The sequence below is a fragment of the Lampetra planeri genome, chromosome 10 (assembly GCF_965212315.1).
Source record: "Lampetra planeri chromosome 10, kcLamPlan1.2.h2, whole genome shotgun sequence".
In the NCBI taxonomy this organism is placed as follows: domain Eukaryota; kingdom Metazoa; phylum Chordata; class Hyperoartia; order Petromyzontiformes; family Petromyzontidae; genus Lampetra; species Lampetra planeri.
In genome coordinates this window covers 7,390,476-7,413,265 of record NC_136116.1, presented here as the reverse complement: position 1 = coordinate 7,413,265, position 22,790 = coordinate 7,390,476, and the positions used below count along the sequence as shown (strand labels likewise).

Below are 22,790 nucleotides of genomic sequence, written 5' to 3'. Positions count from 1 at the left end.
AGTGATGTTAGTGGTGTTTGTGAATGTAGCTGAGTGAGCGATGTGAGTGGTGTTAGTGAATGTAGCTGAGTGAGTGATGTGAGTGGTGTTAGTGAATGTAGCTGAGCGAGCGATGTGAGTGGTGTTAGTGAATGTAGCTGAGTGGGGATATGAGTGGTATTAGTGAATGTAGCTGAGTGAGTGATATGGGGTCTCTCCGCTTCCCCGCAGGCGAATGTTTCCCTTCCTGAGCTTCACCGTGTCCGGCCTCGATCCCACGGCGCACTACAACATCTTCGTGGACGTCGTTCTTGCAGACCCCAACCACTGGCGTTTCCAGGGAGGCAAGTGGGTGCCCTGCGGCAAGGCGGACACCAACGTGCAGGGTGAGTGTGCGCGCGCGCGCGTGTGTGTCTGTATCACCTGCACCTAGCCTGGCACAAACGTCGCAGTCGCTTCAGCAACAGCAGCAACAACGTGGAGGCGAATTGAGATTGATGTTGTTGGGAGCGTACGTCGGAGTGCGGCTGTGACGAGGTGTGTGTTTGTCTGGGCGTGGCGCTGACCACCCACTCCCTCGTGTGCCATTCCGGCCTTCATAGGTGCTCGCTAACAGCACTTGCCCCAACAGTCTGCTAAGGCGCTACGGGGGGGATCTTTGTCTTTGTACTTCTGTCTATAGGGGAGCGGTCGTGTAGCAGTTCGCCCGTTGCGCTACGAAGCCGGCGACCCGAATTCGTTTCCCGCTCACGGTCAGCATCGGTGACGATTATCTGAACGGGTCCTAAGCCTCCACGAGGTCGACTCAGCCTCAATTGCGTGCCTGGTGCGCGCTAACGTCACTTGCACCTAAACGTCTGTTCAGGCTAGCCGGGAAATGGTTGTCCTGTGTGTGTTGGAGAGCATTAAAGGGATCGTGCATGTTTTAGCGTTTGCGTGGCACTCGAAGCGCACCTAGCCTGGCACGAGCGTCGTAGAGACGTCACCCGCCGCTTTAGTGACGAACGGCGGTCGTTCTACGGCAACGCGAGCGAGCTGTGGCGCAGTGGTTAGCGCACTGCTCTTTCGAACGCGGCGATTCCCGCTCGCAGGCAACATTTGGTCTGGCGAATATCTTGAACCCGTCCTGGACCTCCCCTAGATCCGCTCGGCATGGTGCGGCGCGTAAACATCAGCGTCGGGGAGACAAAGGCGGCCCGACATCGTTCTGGCCACACCACCCCGTTCATAGGTGCTCGCCAACACCACTTGTCCCACAGCCTGTGAAAGGCTACGTGGGTGATCTGTTTCTTTGTGTGTGACGGTGAATGTGTGTGTGTGTATGTCTTTGAACCTGTGTGCACGTACGCATACGTGGGAGCGAGTGAGGGTTGTACATCTATACGTACTATAAGGTGTTCGTGCGAATGTGTATTTGTGTACAGGTCTGTGTTTGTACCTTTGTGTGTATGTGTGTGTGTACGAGACGGAATGCACTTAGAGCCCGCCCGCCTGGGTTCTATTCCCGGTCACGGATGACACCAGCGGCACGCGTGCATTGAACCGATCTCACGCTTCGCGAGCACGCGGTGCGTAAACGTAATCACTGGGGAAACAAAGACGAGCGGGCGTGGAGCTGGCTTCGCCACGTACGTCCGAAGAAAGGTGTTCCCCAACAGTCTCAAGGGCCATACGGGGAGTTGTGTCTGTCGTGTGTCTGTGCAGGGCACGTGTGTCTGTGCAGGGCACGTGTGTCTACGGTACATGTACGTGAGCGTGCGTGAATGTGTGTGTGAACACGTGTTTGTACACTCTGAGTAAATCCATTAAACACGCGATTCTAGCGTTTTCGGACACAGTAGTTAACATCAATGGCACGCGGTATCTAAACCTCCACTAGGTCGACTCAACCTTAAACGAGTACCTGATGCGGTGTGCAATCATCATCCCTGCGTGGGACAAAAGCAGTCTGGCTCGGTGATGACCACGCTACTATCGTCGTGAGCCGATCCGGCATTAATAGATGCTCGCTAACAGCATTTGCCCCCTGACGACTGATGCAGTGGAACGGGGAGGTTGGATCTGTGCGCGTGTGTGGGGAGCGGTAGTGTAGCGGTTAGTGCGCTGTGCTACCAACTCGGCGACACCCCAGTTCGATTCCCTCTCACGGTCAACACCAGTGACGATTATCTGAACCATTCCTGGGCTTCCCCTAGGTCGACTCAGCCTCAAATGCGGTGTGCAAACATCGCCACTGGGGAGACAAAGGCGGTCGGGCGTGGTGCTGACCACCCACCCCCTCCGTGTCCCGTTCCGACCTTCATAGGTGCTCGCTAACAGCACTTGCCCCAACAGTCTATTGTAGGCTATAAGGGAGATCTTTGTCTTTGTTTGCATACTGCACTCAACGCGCATGGCCGGAGCGATTGCCCATCGCATCTCATCGCGCAGTAATAATGACATTCTCACGGCAGCAAATGAGACAAGCGGGCGCGAGTGACACCTACTGAGTGGCGTTATAAGTATTGGTCTATAGCTGTCGCATTAAAGTATGACATCGGTATCACTTACCGTGCGCACAGCGATATATGCATATATACGTATACACATATACGTATATATACACATATACGTACAGAGGCAAAGGTCCTTCCGTTACGGGCTGACATTGCCGGGGCAAATGATGTTAAGCGGATCGAGTTGTAAGGGCAGATCGAGCGCAGACACGGGGTGGGTGGTGTGGCATCACCGCGGAACCTCTGACTGTCTTGGTCTCCCTGGTGCTGAGATGGCACTTACCACTGATGTTGTCATTGGTTGGAAATTGAAGCTAGATAGCCGGATTCGTGGCGCTTTGCGCGACCCATTGTCCCACCGTTGCCTTATAACAACAACACGCATAGACGCGATGAATTATTGTAGATTATTATTTGTTTCTAAAAAAATGTGTTGTTGTGACGTTCTGACTCGCCCCCACTGGACATTAGTGAAAACGAGCTTTCTAGCTCATCGGATTCCTCCAGTATACATACATATTCTGATTCTGAGATGTAATGTTACGTTTTAGTCCACCATCCTGGCAATCTCGAGCCATCTCGAGGGAGTGTCGTTTTCTTCCCAGCAGCATTTACTTGACCAGGAAAAATATCTGTACACGGTTTCCACCTTCACGAGGCTCATCGGCAGAGTCGGACAAAGTGAGCGACGACGTTCGTATTTGGTGATCGTGTTTTTATTTTGCTCGCTCGGGATGCCTTCAAAGCAGACTGGTTCTGCCGTGTGTCGCAGGGAACCGCATGTACCTCCATCCAGACTCGCCCAACACGGGCGCGCACTGGATGCGCCAGGAAATCTCGTTTGGAAAGCTGAAGCTCACCAACAACAAAGGCGGCACCAACAACACGGGACAGGTGCGCGCACGCAACGCACCGCGCCGGACAGACACACACACACACAGAGACTCCGCGGGCCAAGAGACCTCTCACACCACCCGCAGAGCTCGACTCGCGTACGTGTGGCGGGACGTTTTTACGACGGTGGTCGTTACACTACACGTGGCCTCCTGATCCAGCAATGTGGAAGCAGCAGCGAGGTTCGGTGGTTCACGCAGATGTCGTGAAACCTCCGATACCGTAGGGGCACAGAGGTCGCCATAGCCTGGCTCGTCGGGAAATGGCAGTACAGCAAGTGGATGAATCTCCATCTGTGTCCATCTGTACAAGACAAGGGTTGCCCCCCTCACACGCGTGGAGTTTCTCCGGGTGCTCCGGTTTCCTCTCACATAGTATGAAACGTTGACTACTGGAGTTGCTCAAACATTTCTGTATAGGATCACAGAGCTTGGACAATTGTTGGCCCCGGTTCTGGCTGCCTTCCTGCTTCTCTGTGGTTCCCTGTGCCTCTAACACACGAACAGAGGCGGGCACACCATACCTGAAGCCCCCTGACACCATAAAGTGACGTACACACCTCGAAATCCATCTTCTACACAAAATGGACGAGCACACATCCCTGGAAAACTAATAGACGTATAGAACACATCTAACAAACAAACGTACCTACCTTAACATACCTAGCAGACTAATACTCATAATAAATGCACCTACCGCACCTATAATACGTCACATGCTAACGCGCCTACTTAGAGCGAACTGACGTAACGTGTTGCCTGCATACATCATCACATCGCCCCATCACCTCCATGCTCTACAACATACACCTGCCCTACCTAACTCGCTCACTACGTCGAACTGTCGTAGCACCGTTAACTTACCTGACTCACCCACTGCACCTGCTACACAGACATCTGGACCTGCATCATTGCCCCCCCCCCCACCCCCGAGCGCATCGAAGATTGGCAGCTTCGCAAGCTCGCGGTCTAAATCCCGCACGCGTGCATCCACGCGTGGCTTTGCGGAGTGTAGCGATGTGATTCCACGCGTGTGTGTGTGTGTGCGTGTTAGGGGGGTGGCTGGGGTGGGGTGGGGGGAGTGGTTGGCGGGGGGAGAGTGGGGGGAGGGAGTTATTTAATTGGGAACGATCCATTGCTGCACAGGGGTGAGAAAGGCGCCAGCCGAAGCGAAACGGAGCGTGGTGAGAAACGGGTTTACGGACTTGTAATCGCGCCTGCGAACCCACCCCCACTCTGATAAGTAAACCACTACCTCCCACCCCTAACCCTCTCCTTGTCCTCCTCCCCACGCCACAACCAGCACCGCCCGCTGCATCATCCCAGACCCTACGGTGCGCCCCATCGCTACCCATTACACACACACACAGATGATGCGGCCAGCCTCTACCCTGACATCCACCCCTCGGGAACTCCACGCAAGCGGCACTAAACACATTGTATCACGAAGCGCGTGTCTCGATCACGGGGGCCTTTGAGGTGTTCGTGACGCCGCTTAGGTTAGGCGGGGGGTGGGGGCTGTTAGATGAAAACTCAACACGTTCATCAATGACACTATGTGGCCTTGAAATACAACGGATACATTAGGCGACGTTTCGAGCAATGGCCCTTCTTTAGAACACATACACATGGAGGCCAGAGAGCTATAGTAGATTCGTGTAGGAGACTCGAGTGGATTATTTTTTGGGGCTAAATGTGTTTCAACATCACACTGCGTGGACACCTTCGCCGTCGTGCTGTCCAGATCTGCGATGTGTTTTGCCGGTGTCGTACGACATCGTGTCAGTCGTTTCGCTCCACGTGCTCGGAGCACCTTCGGGAATTGAACATTCTTCAGGCACAACCCAAGAGCACATCCGAGGGGCAGATGGCAAGTTCGCGATTTTTATTTTAAAATGTTGCAGATCGGTAGAGATTCCCTCTCGGTCTCTGGGAGAAAAAAAGAACACGATTTCGGCAATACAAACATCAGAGATTACGTAACGTGGTGTCTACCGTGCCCGTTATTTCTCAACGCCTCTTGCAATGTTTCGCTTGAAAAAGATCCACGTGTCGTTTAAATATCGATCTCGCCCCCAGTATCCTAACGTTTCTATTTTTTTATCATAATATTCACATTCGTAACGATGTGTTGGGTTTGGCGCAGGTGATTTTTTATCCATATTTCGTCGCTCGTGAAAATTTGCGTGTGCCTTTAATACACATGCGGTAAAATGCAGTGGTTAACACATATACTAAACCCCACGAATAGTCATATTAACACAAAAAAATAATGGCTATTATATTTGACGATGGTGTATACATACCCCGTTTCCCTACGAAGTGAAATATACGATCTAACCATGGTGTGACTATTGCATGATCATCATGCACACAACTGCATTCCTCACTTTAACTAAATACGTCGCTATTTAAAAATATGTTTTCATAGCCCATTCATCCAAAGTTTATTTACTTAATTATTTAATTTGTCATCAAATATTATTCCTAAACAATGCCAGTCGGGCAAAAGGTCAATGACAATTTCCTTCTTCCTCTAAGTGGGCGAATAAGCAAAACATTGGAATGATGCTTTTGATAATGAATCATCACCCGTCTCCAATGCAACGCCTATTGAATACTGACTGATTACCATATACATACCCTACTCCCTGGGTGTTGCTTGTGTCAATCGAGCCTGCACGGCCAGTCCCTGCTGTGGATTCCACACGTGGAAGGTGGTTGCCGATTGTGATGGTCGGTCTGCGCCTCGTTTTACGTGGATAATCTTTGTCTTTTACTCAAGTCCGGCTTGCGGGGAGGAGTAGGCCAAATACCCTCCTTAGAGGGGCACTATCGAGTCCCATCACCTGGAGGCCACCAGCAGTGGCTTGAATAAGCAATTGAAGGGCTGAATCTCTTATCCTGCCCATGTCGAGTTTTTGAAGTTAATTGAGCTATTTTCGATACTTACGTCCCCCAGACAGCCATCGCTTAGTAGGAGGTCGCCCATTATTTTCTGACCCCAATTATCTGGAACTCCTTTCCTCGCCCAGCCGTCCGTGCTCTTGACTCTGTCCGTGTTCAAGTCCAGGCGCAGGAGCTTTATTTCTCCCCTCTGCAAGTGACCGCCCGCCTCTGTTTGTCTCTAGAATAAATATGCCCACCGGTGTTATACAGCGTATCGAGATGCGAACGCATTTAGAAGCGATGTAAATCCACACCGTGATGTGTTTGTATGCGGCATTGCCTGTGCTAAGCCCTACGCGCGGCGCACAATCGTTTGTCCCCGCGAAGCACGCAACGAGGAGGCATCACAACTGAAATGGACAGCGATGGATGTCCGCGACCATTCAATTGAGCAAACAGAAAAACGACAAAATGGTCAATGCGAATAAAAATGATGCACTACTTAACTTTCATTGAAGGAATTGTCATTGATTTATTGATACGATTATATATTCATTAACGCAAATGCTGATGTTGTATTTTAGTATTGCCTAGTTGGTTTTCTTTCACAAGCCTAAACGTATACATCACACACCCGTACATAAATGACAACACACACATATATACTTTATATGATAATGCCATACATGGCAATGACTCAAGGTCAATATTTCATGACCGGATGTGCCATCGATATCTCCGCGCATCGCCATCGCTTCCTTCCTTCTGCTTCTCCTTCGTCGCTGACCTCTCGCTGACCTCTCCAGTGCACGTCTCGGTACCAGAACTGTCTTGCAATGTCATATCTTCAGCTCCCAAGTTGCTTACCCTATCCCCAGCTCCCAAGTTGCTTCCCCTATCCTTCCATGAACGCCCTTGCGTAAGCGGTGTAGCAATCGAGTGTGCAAGCGGTGAAACGGCACCGGGACCCACGGGATGGAGGGACCCAGGCGTCGGGTTACGAAGAACTGGGAGGTGGGGGGAGAATTAAAAAGGATGTCCCATTTCATTACTTGCACGAAAACTTAACTCGCAAACAAACACCTTGAGAGAAAAAACACCCAACGGAGAAGATCCTTGATTTTATCTTCCACGAAGCTCATGGTGCACCCTAAACCGCATCCCTACAAACCATGACAAATGCGGATAAATGATGTATACATGGAAAATTATAAACTCTCCAAGTGTCCGATTGCGGTCGTCCAGAACGGAACGTGCAACATTTAACGACGCGATGCCCGATCCGCAAATACGAAGGAGATGCCCGATCCGCAAATACGAAGGAGACATCACCACGGCGATAAACTCCACTGCCCCTGTGGCGGTCGTCTGCCTTGACCACCTGAATGTGTACTTGTAGTTGTGGCCCTGCATCGACATCAGTCGTGCGAAAGAAGTTAGACGTGCGCCCAGGCTCAAGACAACCACGATACGCCATTGCCTGCGAAAAATGACAGTGAATTACATCGGCTAAGCACACACATCTCTTATAAGCAACGCATGCTTACATTAACACTAGTGGTGGGAGGTAAACGGTAAATTTCGATATAAGCACACGACTTTGGATATAAGCACAGCTGGCCTTGCTCTGAAGGGATGTGCTTATATCCGGCTTCTACAGTTTTTTTCGTAAACAGACACGGTTGCTGAGCACATGACCAAAACGCAAAGTGGCCAGCCACTCAACAGCACTTTTACGTTGTACACACCTTCGTGACATCTGCTCCCCGTGCTCCCTGCCACGGCTGCCTGCATGCGGATGTGATTCTTCTGTTCGCAGATGATCGTGCTGCAGTCGCTGCACAAGTACCAGCCGCGGCTGCACGTGGTGGAGGTGAACGAGGAGGGCGTAGAGGATGCCACGCAGCCGGGACGAGCTCAGACCTTCACGTTCCCCGAGACGCAGTTCATCGCGGTCACCGCCTACCAGAACACGGACGTGAGACGCCCCGCCAGTCCGTCGATTGCACCAACAATCACATTTGTAAATGACGAGAAACCCCCCTCCCCCCCCCATCATAATAGTGCGGGACTGAAACCCATACGTTTCAAACAACATCACCACCACAAAAAAACGTGTAAAAATTACAGAGCGTATGTGAATATATATGCAAAAACCATTAGCAGTTCCAGAAAAAAATGCGCATTGTGGTCCCCTTTAACGAATGTTAAACTTGCACAGATTTACCGCTCTGAGTCAATCCACTGATGGGTTATTTGACAAAAACTTCAGCACGCTGGTCAGCGCCGATTTGGTGACGGCTGGGAGCAAAGGTGTGAGGTGTGGCCAGGGTCTCGACGAGGATTGATTCACCTACCAATCGCCACTGCTTATAGCCGGGTGCTGCGGCTATAACTCAGATGGCCGGTTAAACAATTCAATTTGCAATGAAGTTTGTATTTATGACGCTTTTAAATTAGGCCACATCTCAATACACTTTACATACACAGGGAATACAGTACATACACATCTGGAGACTTTGAATAAGAAGGGGAGTTTTGAGAAATGTATTCTAAGCAAAGAGAGAGGGGGGGGGGGGGTAGAATTATATACGTTACGGTAGAATATTGTATGAAGATAATTCTTAGGAGTAGGAGAGTGCCAACGTAGAAGAAAGTTGTAATCCCCTTGCATTGAACAGGTGGTATCAGCAGAGCGTACGGATAGACAAAGGGAATTCCAGACCACATGACAGCAGAAAAGAAGCACCCTCATCTTGAGCAAAGGTTTGTTGATGGAGGGGTTTTACAAACAGTGCAAAAAGTTCCCGTAATATCACTGTATCAACAATATTCTGGCGTTGCCCGTGTTGTTGTGTTTAACACGGCCTCAGCACGGAGTCAACGAAGCTGCACGTTGCTCGGAGACCAAACAACTTTGTTCAACCACATTTACAAATGGTGTTGCTACCAGAGTCACAAGCGCTCCGAGCTGACTGGGTGTCACGTGCTCGTGAAGACAACCTGGTTAAACATGCCCGATTCCTTATGCAGGTGACGGCGAGGAAATGTGTGATGAGAAAATTTGATGAATCCGTCTTTAATGAAGACAAATAACACACTCGAATTCGTTATTTTCGTTCACCCTCATTTATTTCAAATCCCTGGTTATTTTTTGTTTTATTATCGGCCGAACAAACCCGTTCCTTCCCTAGATCTCCTGCTGAGCTTCTTGGACCAGGGCTCCTAGGTGAGAAGGGAGGGATAGGGGGCGGGCCTCATAATTAGTTGTTAATGTTCAGTTATGGGCCCTCATAGATGACCATGGGTCAATGATGTGCAACTTTGTTTGACGTGGGACTTTGCGCAGCATTTGAAGACTGCAATGAAATCACACACAGGAAAGTTGCCCCATTGCTCTTCATGGTGCAGTACATTTTGTGAATGGGCTGAATGGAGTGAAGTTGAGAAGTGGTTTTGTTGGTGGAGTGGAATTGAGTGGTGGTTGGAAAGATCGGGTTAAGATATATTTGGACTGGTTTTCGTGGAGTTTAGACGTGATTGATTTGGTGTAGTGGAAGTTGACAGAGATTGGTTTGGTGGAGTGAAGTTGAAAACTATAGAGTTTGTTGTAGTTGAATTGAGATGCGATTGAGTTAGTCTGCGGTCGAATGAAAATTGAGTCGGCGGAGTGTCATTGGAAGAGGGTTTAGGCTTTTTGGGGGGTGGTGAGAAATAGAAATGGGGAGGTCGGTCCTGTGGGGAGGCAGCCAAGGGATGCTGCGTGGGTGTAGACAAATGATCGGGGCGCACGTCATATACCATTCTCTCAGTCCACTCGCACATTGCACGGAGCGTATTGTGTCTGGATCTCACGTCAACTAAGCCAATGCCGTTGCGACTTTGGGGCTCAGGGGCTCACAGGAAAAATCTCGCCCTCATTGAAAACGTGACTTGGACGTATTAGGCAGCCCTGCAGCGTGTGTCACCTTTTCTTAAGGGGGGGGGGCGAGGGGTACTAAGATTCAGAGGGGCACGCACGCCACGGTGAATTTTAAATAAACTTGAAACCAATGTGAAACGCAACACAGGGATGAACAACGATACGATCTGCTTTTGCGTTGCATGCATTCCACTCTGGCTCTCACCCCCTGTGTGAATGAAGAAAGGCTGCGACGTCCACCGTTAATTGTGCGAACAAAAAAAGTGTGCCAACAATTACTGCGGTGACTAAAACTGCACAAGGGCGGCTGAGTATTCAGCGTGGTGGGGGGGGGGGGACTCAGTCAATTAGCAAGTTCTTATCGCCAGAAAGCAACATCCCTTAATAACTTAATACTGTAGTTTATTATTTGTTCGCGGAGCCCAATTGGAAGAAACTCCTTGGATGGCGGTGGCTTGATCTGGTGGCATGCGTGGATTATTATTTGTACAGCATGCCACGTATATTTGATGCCGTTTAATTGCACTGACCTTCTCAAACTCCATCTCGCTCCCCTCCCCACGCATCAATGTCCCCCATTCACGTGCGCATTGCGCAACGTGCCAGACGATTCGTAGACAATCGAAGACGGACCGTGGGGAGTCGCACTGATTGACGTCGCCTTAATAATGCGTGTCGTAGGCACTGACATACGCGCCACATATCATTACTTGCTGGAGCACCATGAACAGTCTGGCGTGATGATTAGCACACCCGCGCTCGCAAGCCGGTGGTCACTCGTTCGATTTGATCTCCTGACGTTGGCAATTGAAACAATGGGCAAGTTTCTTAAGTATCCCCGCCTTTGTCTACCCAGCAATATAAATTGGTAAACCACAGTCGATCGGCAGATCGCGTGTACTGTAGTTGTATAAAGTGTGGATTATCTTAATTTGAATCTTTCGTGACCTGAAGACGGCCGCTTGTGTTGCGACCGAAACGTCGTGTTTTTTATTATTATTTTTTCTCCTATCTCCGTGACTTTACCGAAAGAACCAGGGAGTATAAAGTGTGGATAATCCCGCCTCTTCCAGGACGCCTGGCCGGAGTGGAAGAGTAGGCCTAAATAATCTTCCCATGATATTATACTCTCTAGAGGTTGTCTCTTAGAGGTCATAGAACTCTCACTCGGGCACGCCCGTCCGTCAGCATTGTAAAGAGCAATACCATGCAGCAATACCTTTACAATAAAGAACAACAAGACTAAGCGTGTTTGGAATTACAGAAGCCGCTTGCAGTTTAATTAGCCCGTGCGTTAATTGCTCATCTTAGCTTCCAAGTGGCGCGAGATAATTTCTAAAAACCCATTTTGCCTTCCTCCCCTGCGAATGGGGGAAAAAACCACCCCCACGGCTTACAGAGATGATGTATCTCGTCTCATCTCACCGCTCCGCGTCGCGCCCTGTTTCACTCATGACTCGGCACACAGTCGAGTTGCCAACCTTTGAAGGGGAAAAAAAACAACCGGGACATATCACGGGAAAAAGAATATCTCCCAATGTCAAAAGGGGGGAGGGGGAGAACTGCATGTAAATTCATTATCTTGAGTGGTGTATTATTGCGCAACTGACAAAAACAAGGGGGGGGGGTTAATTTCCCGGGAAGACTTCCACATTTCCTCGCCTGGTATGTAGGAGGTCGGGGGTTGGATTCCTACCCTGACGCCTGTTTATTTTGACTTTGCATGTTCTCCCCATGATCGCGTGTTTTTTTCTCGGGGGTCCTCTGATTTTTCCCTCCACATTTAGAAACATGCTTTTGGATTATTTCGATTATTTGGCTGCTATAAATTTACACACGATAAGCCACTTCGTTGAGCTATCATTTGTGGCCAGGTCGCTTCTGAAAAAGAGCTGTGTGGCTGAGTGGGCTTTCCCTCGTAAAATAAAATAGTTTAGTTTTTGGTGTGATTTGCTTAACTTTCTTAGACTTTGCACTCCTATTGTGTTTTGAATTGTTTGTTGTTATAACTTTCTGGCCTGCCCCTATTGAGGATCTGTGAAAAGAGCACTATAGCTCCTCAGATTCCTCCAGTATAAATAAAGATTCTGATTCTGAAAGACGAGATTCGGGGAGATCCAGACTGTACGTGTTTCATATGACATGAGTGGTATCATTGGCTATGTGAAGTCCACGGTTAAAACAGGAAGCAAAGCTAATTATACTTATCGTCTTGACTTAAAGCTTTCGTGACTGCAGGAATTAATGTTCTTTGGGTCTTTCGGTAAAGCCACGTAGATAGAAAAATAATAAAATATCACGACGTTTCGATCGCAACACAAGCAATCGTCATCAGGCGACAAAATATAGCGGGAGAGCTGCTGAATCAGGATGTTATAAAGGTTTGAGATGGTTGTAGCCCAAGGATAAGTGGGCGGGGCTTGAGATGGAATTTGCATGTAAATGTAAGATCGGAGAGCTGATGTACCTCCACGATGACGAAGCTGTGGAGGTGGCCATTGCATTGTGAGAGATTAGCATGTCAATGTAAGAAAAACGAAAACCACCGCCACATCGAGGATAACGAGCAACGGTGGCCGTGTTAGTGAGACATTTAGCCTGTTACTGTAAAGCAATCATTGGAAGGACGTTATTAACCAGTTTAAGTCATAACTAGCTGTGATGTTTCCATCCTACCTGCCGATGTTAGCAGTTAATTTCGACTCTTTGAGTTGTCTCACTAACACGGCCACCGTTGCTCGTTATCCTCGATGTGGCGGTGGTTTTCGTTTTTCTTACATTGACATGCTAATCTCTCACAATACAATGGCCACCTCCACAGCTTCGTCATCGTGGAGGTAACTCAGCTCTCCGATCTTACATTTACATGCAAATTTCATCTCTAGCCCCGCCCATTTCGCTGATGACCCTTGGGCTACACCCATCTCAAACCTTTATAACATCCTGCCTCAGCAGCTCTCCTGCTATATTTTGTCACCTGATGACGATTGCTTAAATTGCGATCGAAACGTCGTGATATTTTTATGATTTTTCTATTTACGTGGTTTTACCGAAAGACGCAAAGAATATGCTTATAGTGTAAATATTTACGTAACATGTAGTAGTATAATTTATTTGATCAAATTTTTAAATATATGATTATGTCCCAGGGCTTCCTCACGAAAGTTTGACGCTAAGTTCATGAGAAAAAAAATACTAGAAAATAATTCCAAGATCACTCCATTAATGTCACTGCTGAGTCTGGCTCCTCAGTGATGTCACTAGAGCGCTGTTGAACGATTTAAAGTAATGTAAAAACACATCACCAACTAAGGTTCCAACTCGTGTTAGAGAGCCCTGGCAACGTAGCTTAGTTACACATGTAGCGACAAGATTAAGAGCCGTTTCCTTATATTTTAAGACCAGCTGAAAGTCGAATCAGAACCTGTCCTTCGACTTCCCCTCGATCAACTGAGACTTAGATGAGTTTCCTGTGCGGTGTGTACAGTTCGTCATTGGGTAGACAAAGGCGGTCGGGCGTTGTGCTAGCCACACCACCACCGTCGGGCACCGTATCTGGTTGAATAGGCACTGGACAGCTCTACATTATACACTGTGTACGGCCATACGGAGGCTATCATCGTCTGATATCCTCGTCGTCTGCACATCCCTGAAACAAAAACACAGCATAAGCATTTTCTAGTCGTTGCTGAGACTATGAGCTGAAAACGAAACAATGGCTCATCAGCCGACAGGATTTCTCGAACAAATTGCCGGTGAATTGCCATCTGTTATTGGCACGGACTTTCCGTTTGATATTTGGGATACAGCAACGACCATCAGTGCGTTGAATACATCGTAATGAGCCTTGTTTTGTGTAAAGTGAACAGATTGCAGTGGTGATTGATATCACCTATAGTCTACACATCCAATACATTTAGACGATGGTAACTGAGACAAATTATTGTAACGTTCTTCAAGGGCCATGCAGAATGGCGAAATTTGGCGTATAGTCGAGTCGAAATGCATTCAACTAGAAAAAGCCCCCAAAATATATACATATACACTTTGGAATTCGTGTACGGCCCCGGATGAAAGTTGATTGGTTTCACTCATAGGGCAGGTCAGATTACAAGTGCTGAATCGCGTTAAGTCTCGTGCTAAACACTGACACAGAGACGTCCCCCGTCACCAGTGAACCAATCAATCCCCCCCCCTCCTCCCACCCCCCTCGGAGTGTGACGCTAAAGCCGGTTGAATGTGGGACAAGCCAGACCTCATCCGCTTGCACGCGCGGAGCGGAACGTGCTGTGCTCTACGCCCCCCCCCCCCCCCACTTAGCCAGGTTCGATTCCCGAACGTGATGCACGATAGCAGTGACAATTAGTAGTTGATCCTGATGTGGCGTTCCCCCTAGGTAGAATCGATATAAAAACAAGCGGGGCCTATGTAATGCGTTGTCAACATGAACACCTGGGAGACAAGAGCCAAAGCAGCAATATATTAACAGCGCTTCATATGTGACCCGTGTTGTATTTTTGTGGGTTAATGAGGACATTTATATTTGTGACGTATTCATCCTGTATATGGCCCTATAGGTGCACGCCGTATATGCAGTATGGGTCTACAGTTAGAAGTTTAGTAGTGGTACGTGCCAAAATTATGTGGGCAGCACTTTTAAGAATGGTTTCTTCAAAAGACGAAATATTCACAGAGGAACCTATTTTTGGTAAACGTAGGATGCGGCCCTATGTCTAAGAGACCCGTCATGATTATTTGCTATAAATGCTGCAGGCTCTTGCATGACCTCACACAAGACATTTAACATCGAATTACCTAAAGGGATCAAACGGTCACATTTTTGTAAGTAAATATACATTGCTAGCCTTTTGCCTGTCCAAGGACGGGTGCAATTCAGTAAATCTGAAACTTGCAAGCGAAAAGCAGACCGCGACGTGATATTCATTGCATCAATTCGTGTGCAATTTGTAAGGCCGCGGTGACACAGACTTACTTCATTTTAATGTTATAATCCCTTGTTCATCGTGACGTCCGTTTTACTTCTATGTCTCAACAGCGCTACGGAGATCACGTGACGTGAGGGTTCTGCCTTTGTAGTGAGGGTTGTGAGTTGACGCCGAGGAGGGGGGGCAGGCGCCTCACCCCCCCCCCCATGTCGAGTGACGTCACCCGCTAATTATTATGAATGGGGGGGGGTCCATTTGGAGAACGTCACCTTATAATAATTATTAATTAGGGGGGCTGTTTGATGTGGAGTGACGTCACTTGCTCGTGATTATTAATGAGTGGGGGGGGGGGAGTGCTCCATGTGGAGTGACGTCCCCTGCTCATGATTATTAATGAGGGGGGGGTCCATGTGCAGGACGTAACCTGTTCATGATTAATAATGAGGGGGGCTGGCCGACGTGGAGTGACGTCACGCGCGGGACACACAGACATTCTTGGCTCATGATAGTAGTAAATTACGTGTCCAGGTCTTCCAGACCCGGCCACTTTAACAGCAGAGAGTATTTCAGGACTGCATCCTAATGTTATGGAAAAGGAAATACGTTTACATACAGCATTCTTTATTTTCATAACCTTAAAACTGCCCGTCATGTATGTAAGTGCGATGTTGCATATCCGACTCGCTGGGGACTGAGTTATAAGCGGATGTGTGAAGGATGGGTTATGATACACCATGCACAAACTCTGTACTGAACTGGGTGGTTAATTCATCAGTGCGGATGTTTGACGTTGCACTGGATAGTAATTCCAACAAAACGTACAACGTATGTGTATATTAATAAAGTAAAAAAAAAATAACGAAGTTATTCAACTAGTTTGAAAGAAAAGATACTCACCCGTACCCATGCTGACAAAAATACCTTTTTTTTATTCCGCAGATCACGCAGCTGAAAATCGACCACAACCCGTTCGCGAAGGGATTTCGTGACAACTACGACTCGTAAGTTTTGCGATTTGGTCTCATTAACAAAAAAATTCATACATGACAATCACATTTTTCATCAAAAGCCTACACAACCACGTAAACATGCGCGCTTAACTCACAATGTACGTGTTAATGAATGCATTCAGTTCAAGTGATGGTGACGATAATGATGATGATATAAAAAAATATTCAAAAAAAATAGCATTATTTCACTTAATTCATGGAGTGCCCTTTTCTTAGGACTCGTCTTGCTATGATTAGTCGTATACGCTGTATATCACCCCAAAGAGTGTAAGCGATTGTAAACACTGCAACTGTGCATATGCTATTGGTCTGTAGGTAATAGGTCAAGGTTCGTTGGTTTCTCAATTCGCTTGTCCTGGCGGGGGTCGCGGCGGCAGCATGTTGACTAGTGCGGTGCAGACCTCCCTTTCACTGGCCACAGACTCCAGCTCCTCCTAGGGAATTCCCAGGCGTTCCCAGGCCAGCCGAGCGACATAGTCCCGCCAGCAAGTCCTGGGCCGGCCCCGGGGTCTTCGCCTAGCGGCACATGCCCCGTAGAGTTCCATGGGGAAACATCCCAATGTTGCAAGACCCTCATGGACAATACTTTTGATACTCACTCAGGCATTGCTGGATAAATTAAGGTAATGTTTATTTGGTATAACTAGGTCGCAAATAAATTTCGGTCTAAAATAGACGCTCCAAGCCTGGGGTGTGTCATTCAGACTCTGTTTTCTCGACAGACCTGTTCTCTACCTGAGGACGGCTGCTTGCGTTGTGGCCGAAACGTCGTGAGAATTATTTTATTATGTTTTATTTGTATTATTTTATTATTTCCATTCTACGTGACTTTACCGAAAAAACCAAGAAGATAGGTCGCAAATGTGCGACGGTGCCCGTCCTCGTGACACCAACACGAAGCGATACACTCACACATATAGTATATACTCAATGCGCAGAGGATATATAGAACAGTATACAAGATCGCGTTGCACGCAAGGGGTTGGTGGATCACGTAGGTTAGTTTACCTCCCATACCTGCTGGGCAGTGGGGGTGGACAGCTGATGGCAGTACAGCAAGTGGCTCCGTCTTTCCGTCTTGTGCGACAGACTTTTTTTTAGTGTTATCCACTCACCTGAGTGGGGTTTCCACGGAGTGATTGGCCTGCCTTCTACATGGAGGCCTTCTCCTGAAGAGGGAGTGATCAAACGTCACGATGTAGCAGGATCCTGCATGAAAAGAGCGAGGCTTTCCTGGATACAATTACATGAATGATAATTTGTATTCTGTTAATTTTACTCGCGGTTTATCGAAGCGCGAGAAATACGAAAGGGATTGAAGTTGAATCAGAAATACATTCTCAATGTAATGTTTTGGGAGTTTAAGATACATTTTTACAAGCCAACACCACTATGCATTGTGATTGATTAGTGGTCATGTACAGGGTGATCAATTTATAGATACCTCGCTAAAACAATAGGGAAGGAATAGAGGCGATTTTTTTTTCAAAACCTCTACACGTTTTTCACGAATCTCAATGCACATAATAAATATGTCAACCCTTTCCTGATAACACTCGGTCTAACAGAGCCCGTCGTATTTGCTTACAACATTCAATAAATCAGTGGGGTATCGAAACATGGATCACATCGGACAGTTCCATACGCCGTGCTGCGCACGAATATCCCAAACGAGGGAATGAAACCATCACCCAAGTCGTTTCTCGCGGCGTGTGGGTTGGTGGGTTGTGCGTGGTTGTCCCTTTGGGGCTGTGTGTATAGTGGTGTTGGTCACCCACCCCCTGGCGCGCCGTGTCGGCCTCCATAGGCGCTCACTAGATAACAGCTCTTGCCCCAGCGCTCTGTGAGGGCTATATGGGGGGTATTTGTCTTTGTTGCGTTGAGGGCATTGGCGTAGTGGATAGCGCACTGCGCTACGAACCCGGTTAACGTCAGTGGCGAGTAATGACAAACCCGGTTCTGGGACTTCCCCTAGGCTGACTCAGACTTAAACCATTACCCAGTGCGATGTGAAAACATCGACACTTGCGGAGACAAAGACGGCCTGGTGTTGTCCTCTACTAACAAGTGCTCGCTTGCAGCGCTTGTCCAAACAGCCTAAATGTCTATAGGGTGGAATCACTGTATTCGGCTGTGTTGTGTGTGACCACTGCGAGGTTATGTACATATGCATATGACTGCGCGTGTGTGTGTACGCTTGCAACTTCGTGAGGTTTTGCGACAGGGGAGTGCTGGTCAACACCAGTGGCGATTATCTGAACCGGTCCTGGGCCTCAAATGAGTATCTGGTGCGGTGTGTTAACATCGACACTAGGGAGACAAAGGCGGCTGGGCATGGTGCTGGCCACCCCACCCCATTATGTTCCGTGCCGGCCTTCATAGGTGATCGCTAACTGCACTTGCACCAACAGTCTGTTAAGGCTTTAGGGTGGGTCTTTGTCTTTGTAATTGTTTAAATTTAAGTGCAGACGTGTGCACATTTGTGTGTATGTGGGTCTGTGGTCATGTATGCGCATACGTTTATGTATGGCTGTATATGTGGTGTATGCATGCATGTGCACATATGCGTACATGCGTGTCCATGCCTTCCGTGTTGTGTAAATGCACATGTCTCTTGCACGTGCATGATCTATATAGTTGCGTGTAAATAGTCGAGTAAGCGCATATGTTTCTGTGATGTATGTGATCACACGTCTGTGTGATCACATACATATGTGCGGACGTGTGCAAATACATGCGTTTGAATGAGCACGTGTTTGAATATGCCTGTGTCGACACGTGTGTGGTCGTGCATAATGCAGGTTGCGCATTGGTATGCACGTGGGTGTGTTTGGTCGTGTAAATGCACACGTGTGTGCGCGCGTGCATTTGCGTTTGTCGTCGACTAAATGCATCGTCGCGTATATGGCCGTGCGTGTGCATGCGTCATGTGCGCATGTGGGTACGCGTGGCTCTGCGTACACGTGGCTGTGGGCGTACGCGTTTGTGTCCAATTGTAGTTCGTACCCCGTGTGTACACTTGCACGTACGCGGTCCTGTGTGCGCACGTGTCCGTGTACGCGCACGTGTACACACTTGCATGCACGACTGCGTGCGTGCATATTACCTGCTGCGCATGGTTGTGTACATAAGTGTGTGTATGTGTGTGTGTGTGCGTGTGTGTGCGTGTGTGTGTGATCGTGTGTGTGTGATCGTGTGTGTATGCGTGTGTGTATGCGTGTGTGTGTGATCGTGTGTGTGATCGTGTGTGTGTGATCGTGTGTGTGTGATCGTGTGTGTGTGTGCGTGTGTGTGTGATCGTGACACGTGTGTGATCGTGACACGGGCGAGCGCTCTGCGCTACGAGCCCAGCGACCCGAGTTCGTTCCCGCTCACGGCCAAAAGCAGTGACGATTAATTATTCTCTGAGCCGGTCCTGGGCGTCCCCTAGGTCGCCTCAAACGAGTAACCGGTGCGGTGATGTTTCCATCACCACTGGGGAGACAAAGGCGGTCGGACGAGCCACCCACCCCGTCGTGTACCGTGCCGACCTTCATTTGTGCTCGCCAACAACACTTGCCCCAAAAGTTAATTTAGGCTATAAGTGGATTTTTGTATTCGTCTTTGCACGTGTGTGTGTGTGTTTGTGTGTGCGCCCTGCCCGCGCGCGCACGTGGCAGTATACGGGCGGGTGCGTACGTCCACAGCTCTATCCGCTCATTATCGCACGCGATTGCAACAGGCGCGTATGCACCTGCGCGCCCCTGGGTCCTTAACACGTGCGCGCGCGCGCGTGCGTTCGTGCCCATTCGCAGCATGTACCCGGGGCTGGACGCGGACCGCCTCACGCCGTCACCTCACGACGTCCCGCGGCATCACTCGCTGCTCGGCGGGCCGCGCTACGACAGCAGCTCCCTGCTCGCCGAGCGCTTCGGCTCGTCCGCGTACAGCTCGAAGCTCGCCGCGGCCGCCGCCGGCTTCTCCGACGCCGACCGCGGTGACCTGGGCGGGTGCGGCCCGGCGTCCGTCCAGCGCTGGCTGGTGGGACCGTTCCAGCAAGCGTACGAGGCGGACACTGGCGGCGTGGGATCGGCCGGAGCGAGCAACGGCGCCGGAGTTGGCGTCGGGGTCGGGAGCGGAGCCGGAGGTTCGCTGCAGTTGCCCTACGGCCTCAAGTCGCTCGCGCTGCCTCCCAGCTCCGCGTGCTCGCTCGGCTACTACTCGAGCGACACCGCGGCGGCCGCAGCCGCGGCGGCGGCGGCCAGCGACTGGGGCAAGCCGTGGTCGAGTCGCGCTCCCCATCACCACCACCACCATCACCACCATCACGCGGCCTCTCTGCAGCAGCCGTCGCCTCTGCAGCAGCAGCAGTCGGGTTTGGCGACGGCGCCTTCCGCCGTGATCGCACCCGTGGCAGGTGCGTCGCAGCCTCCGTCAACGTCGTCGACAACGTCGTCTTCGTCGTCGTCATCGGCTGGAGGTGGCTCCATGTTCCAGGAGCTGCAGCAGATCGGCGCTGCCGGCCCCGTCCCGGAGCAAGATCTCAGGCCGGACAAGTTGCTGGAGAGTCCTCCATCCAGCAAGTCGGCAGAGTCCACGGACTCTGGGGTGTTCGAGAGCGGTGTCGGAGGGGTGGGTGGGGGCGGCAAGAAGCGGCGACTCTCGGGGGTAGACGCGGAGTGCGTGGCCGTGGCGAAGGGGGGCCCCACGGGACCCCCCGCCTCGACCGATTTCGAAAAGAGCTGTCTGAAAGATGTGGTGTGCTACGGCTACTACGGAGCCGAGTAGCTTCGCGGTGGTCATTTGCCAAGCCGCGAACGCGATGGCACAACGATGACATTGTATACAACACAAACACACACACACATGTACAAGTACATACAAATGTATACAAAAAAATAAGGAACTGTGTTAGTAGTACACAAGCACAAACATAGATATATTAAAGATAAAATCGCCGCAATCGACATTCACGCCCTTAAATAATGGATCTAACACTCTCTTACATGAGAAAACATATATAGAATGGTCCCGTTCTGAAGAAGGGTAATTTCCTGAAACGTCGGTATTATATAATGTTTTGTTTGTCCAGCCAGTTCATTTGTTTCTATTGTAAGGCAGTGTTAATGACAAACGCAGTGGTGTTTTTTGCAGGATTTACGCGCATATACATACATACACACACTCATTCTCAGTGTTGATGGGTGGCCTCATTCGTGTTACACGGCCTATGCTGATTTAACGATGTCTCGTTGTGTTTACAAATTTATCGCTCTTCATATATATAGTACATTGTGGCAGTATTACTTTAGGTCGTTGCAAAGACGTGCTCGATTTATATATACAGTATACGGTATATACACACACACACACGTATGATTTATGTGAGTTTTGCAAAAGATGAGACAGATTTCTCCTAATAATACGGGCGTTTGATTTCATGATTTTATTACTAGATTGTGTTTAACGCAAACGATATATCGATTTGAAAGTGGGTGCAGTTTAATGTAAAATCGTCAACATCCTTTAGAGTAATTACCCATGAAGTTTTCCGGAGAAATGCGCTAAAATATACCGGACACTTGTAACACTAAGTGGGCAATTCGTTAAAATAAGAAATCGTCTTTAAGCCTTGTGTTACTAAATACATCGACTCCTTCCTATTGTACAGCTTCGGAAGTAAGCAGCTCTTATAAGACGACTACGGGGTTTTGCAAGAGACGGGAAATCACTTTTAGAACATAAACATTCGATTATAAAAAAAATAATTATGAAATAACTCGCATCCCTATCGCAATCCATTGCTGGATGAAGGCCTTTCGTCTGTAGGTTGCTTGGTCATACTTTACCACGTTGGTCAGTACCGGTTGGTGAAAGGTAGATAGCCTAAGACGGGTTCTGATACCACATAAGTCGCCCCAGTTTATAGCGCTTAACCATTGTAGCGCCACTCCACTCCGATCATTTATACCTCGGCCTATCAGTCACGGAGACCACTGATAGGTGACCTTCTTGCTGACAAAAAACCGCACACAGCCGCCGAGGTTTGTAAAGTGTTGCTTTGTATTCGTGGTTGTGTGCATAGTTACACTTAATTAAAAACTCAATTGCGTGAGCGGTAGCTCGAAAAAAATATCCTTACACCCGCTCATCATAACCACGAATGTGATATTTATTCCCTTACAAATGTGACTGCATGCGTGCACAGTACACACACGTGTACGTAAAGATACTACGCGTGGATCTCACAACCGCGAGTGTAGGAGCCTGGACTCAAAATCAAACCTCAAAATCCAAGACATGTATCTCTCTCTCTCTCTTCTCTTTTCAATGGTGAAAACGCGTTCGTTGTTTATTTCGCCTGTAATTATGTCGAATTCTGTTGTTTTTAAATGCACTTTATTTTCGCACTGTTACCCCATAACAAGAGCAACGTGTGCGACCGATAGCTGAATAAAACTATCGTCCTGTGCGCAGCTCAAATAGTAAAGCGGTAGAGGACGTTCACCGCTTGTGTCGGCTGTTCGTCAGGTCCACATTTACAAAAAAAAATCGAAAATTAGCCGTCAATTACTCGATTCCGATGAGACATACCAAACATCCACACCACTACTGGTAGACCAATGACCCAGTTGACTCTTGCTAATTAGACGTATCCTGATCCTTTGATTTGTCAC

General features: G+C 48.8%; 1 protein-coding gene across 1 annotated transcript; it reads left to right on the top strand.

The window, feature by feature from the left end:
* The first annotated feature begins 214 nt into the window (after window positions 1–214).
* Window positions 215–22,585, top strand: LOC144721157 (eomesodermin homolog). Its single transcript, XM_078598550.1, has 5 exons — window positions 215–365; window positions 3,247–3,368; window positions 8,076–8,234; window positions 16,064–16,125; window positions 19,929–22,585. The coding sequence occupies exons 1-5, from the start codon at window positions 215–217 to the stop codon at window positions 20,899–20,901; spliced, it is 1,467 nt and encodes a 488-aa protein (XP_078454676.1). The 3' UTR covers window positions 20,902–22,585.
* Window positions 22,586–22,790: the final 205 nt, after the last annotated feature.

Coding starts and splice junctions, on each gene's coding strand:
- LOC144721157 (XM_078598550.1), top strand. CDS start 215: ATGTTTCCCTTCCTGAGCTTCACCGTGTCCGGCCTCGATCCCACGGCG. Junction 366..3,246: donor GGCGGACACCAACGTGCAGG/GTGAGTGTGCGC, acceptor CGTGTGTCGCAG/GGAACCGCATGTACCTCCAT. Junction 16,126..19,928: donor TTTCGTGACAACTACGACTC/GTAAGTTTTGCG, acceptor GCCCATTCGCAG/CATGTACCCGGGGCTGGACG.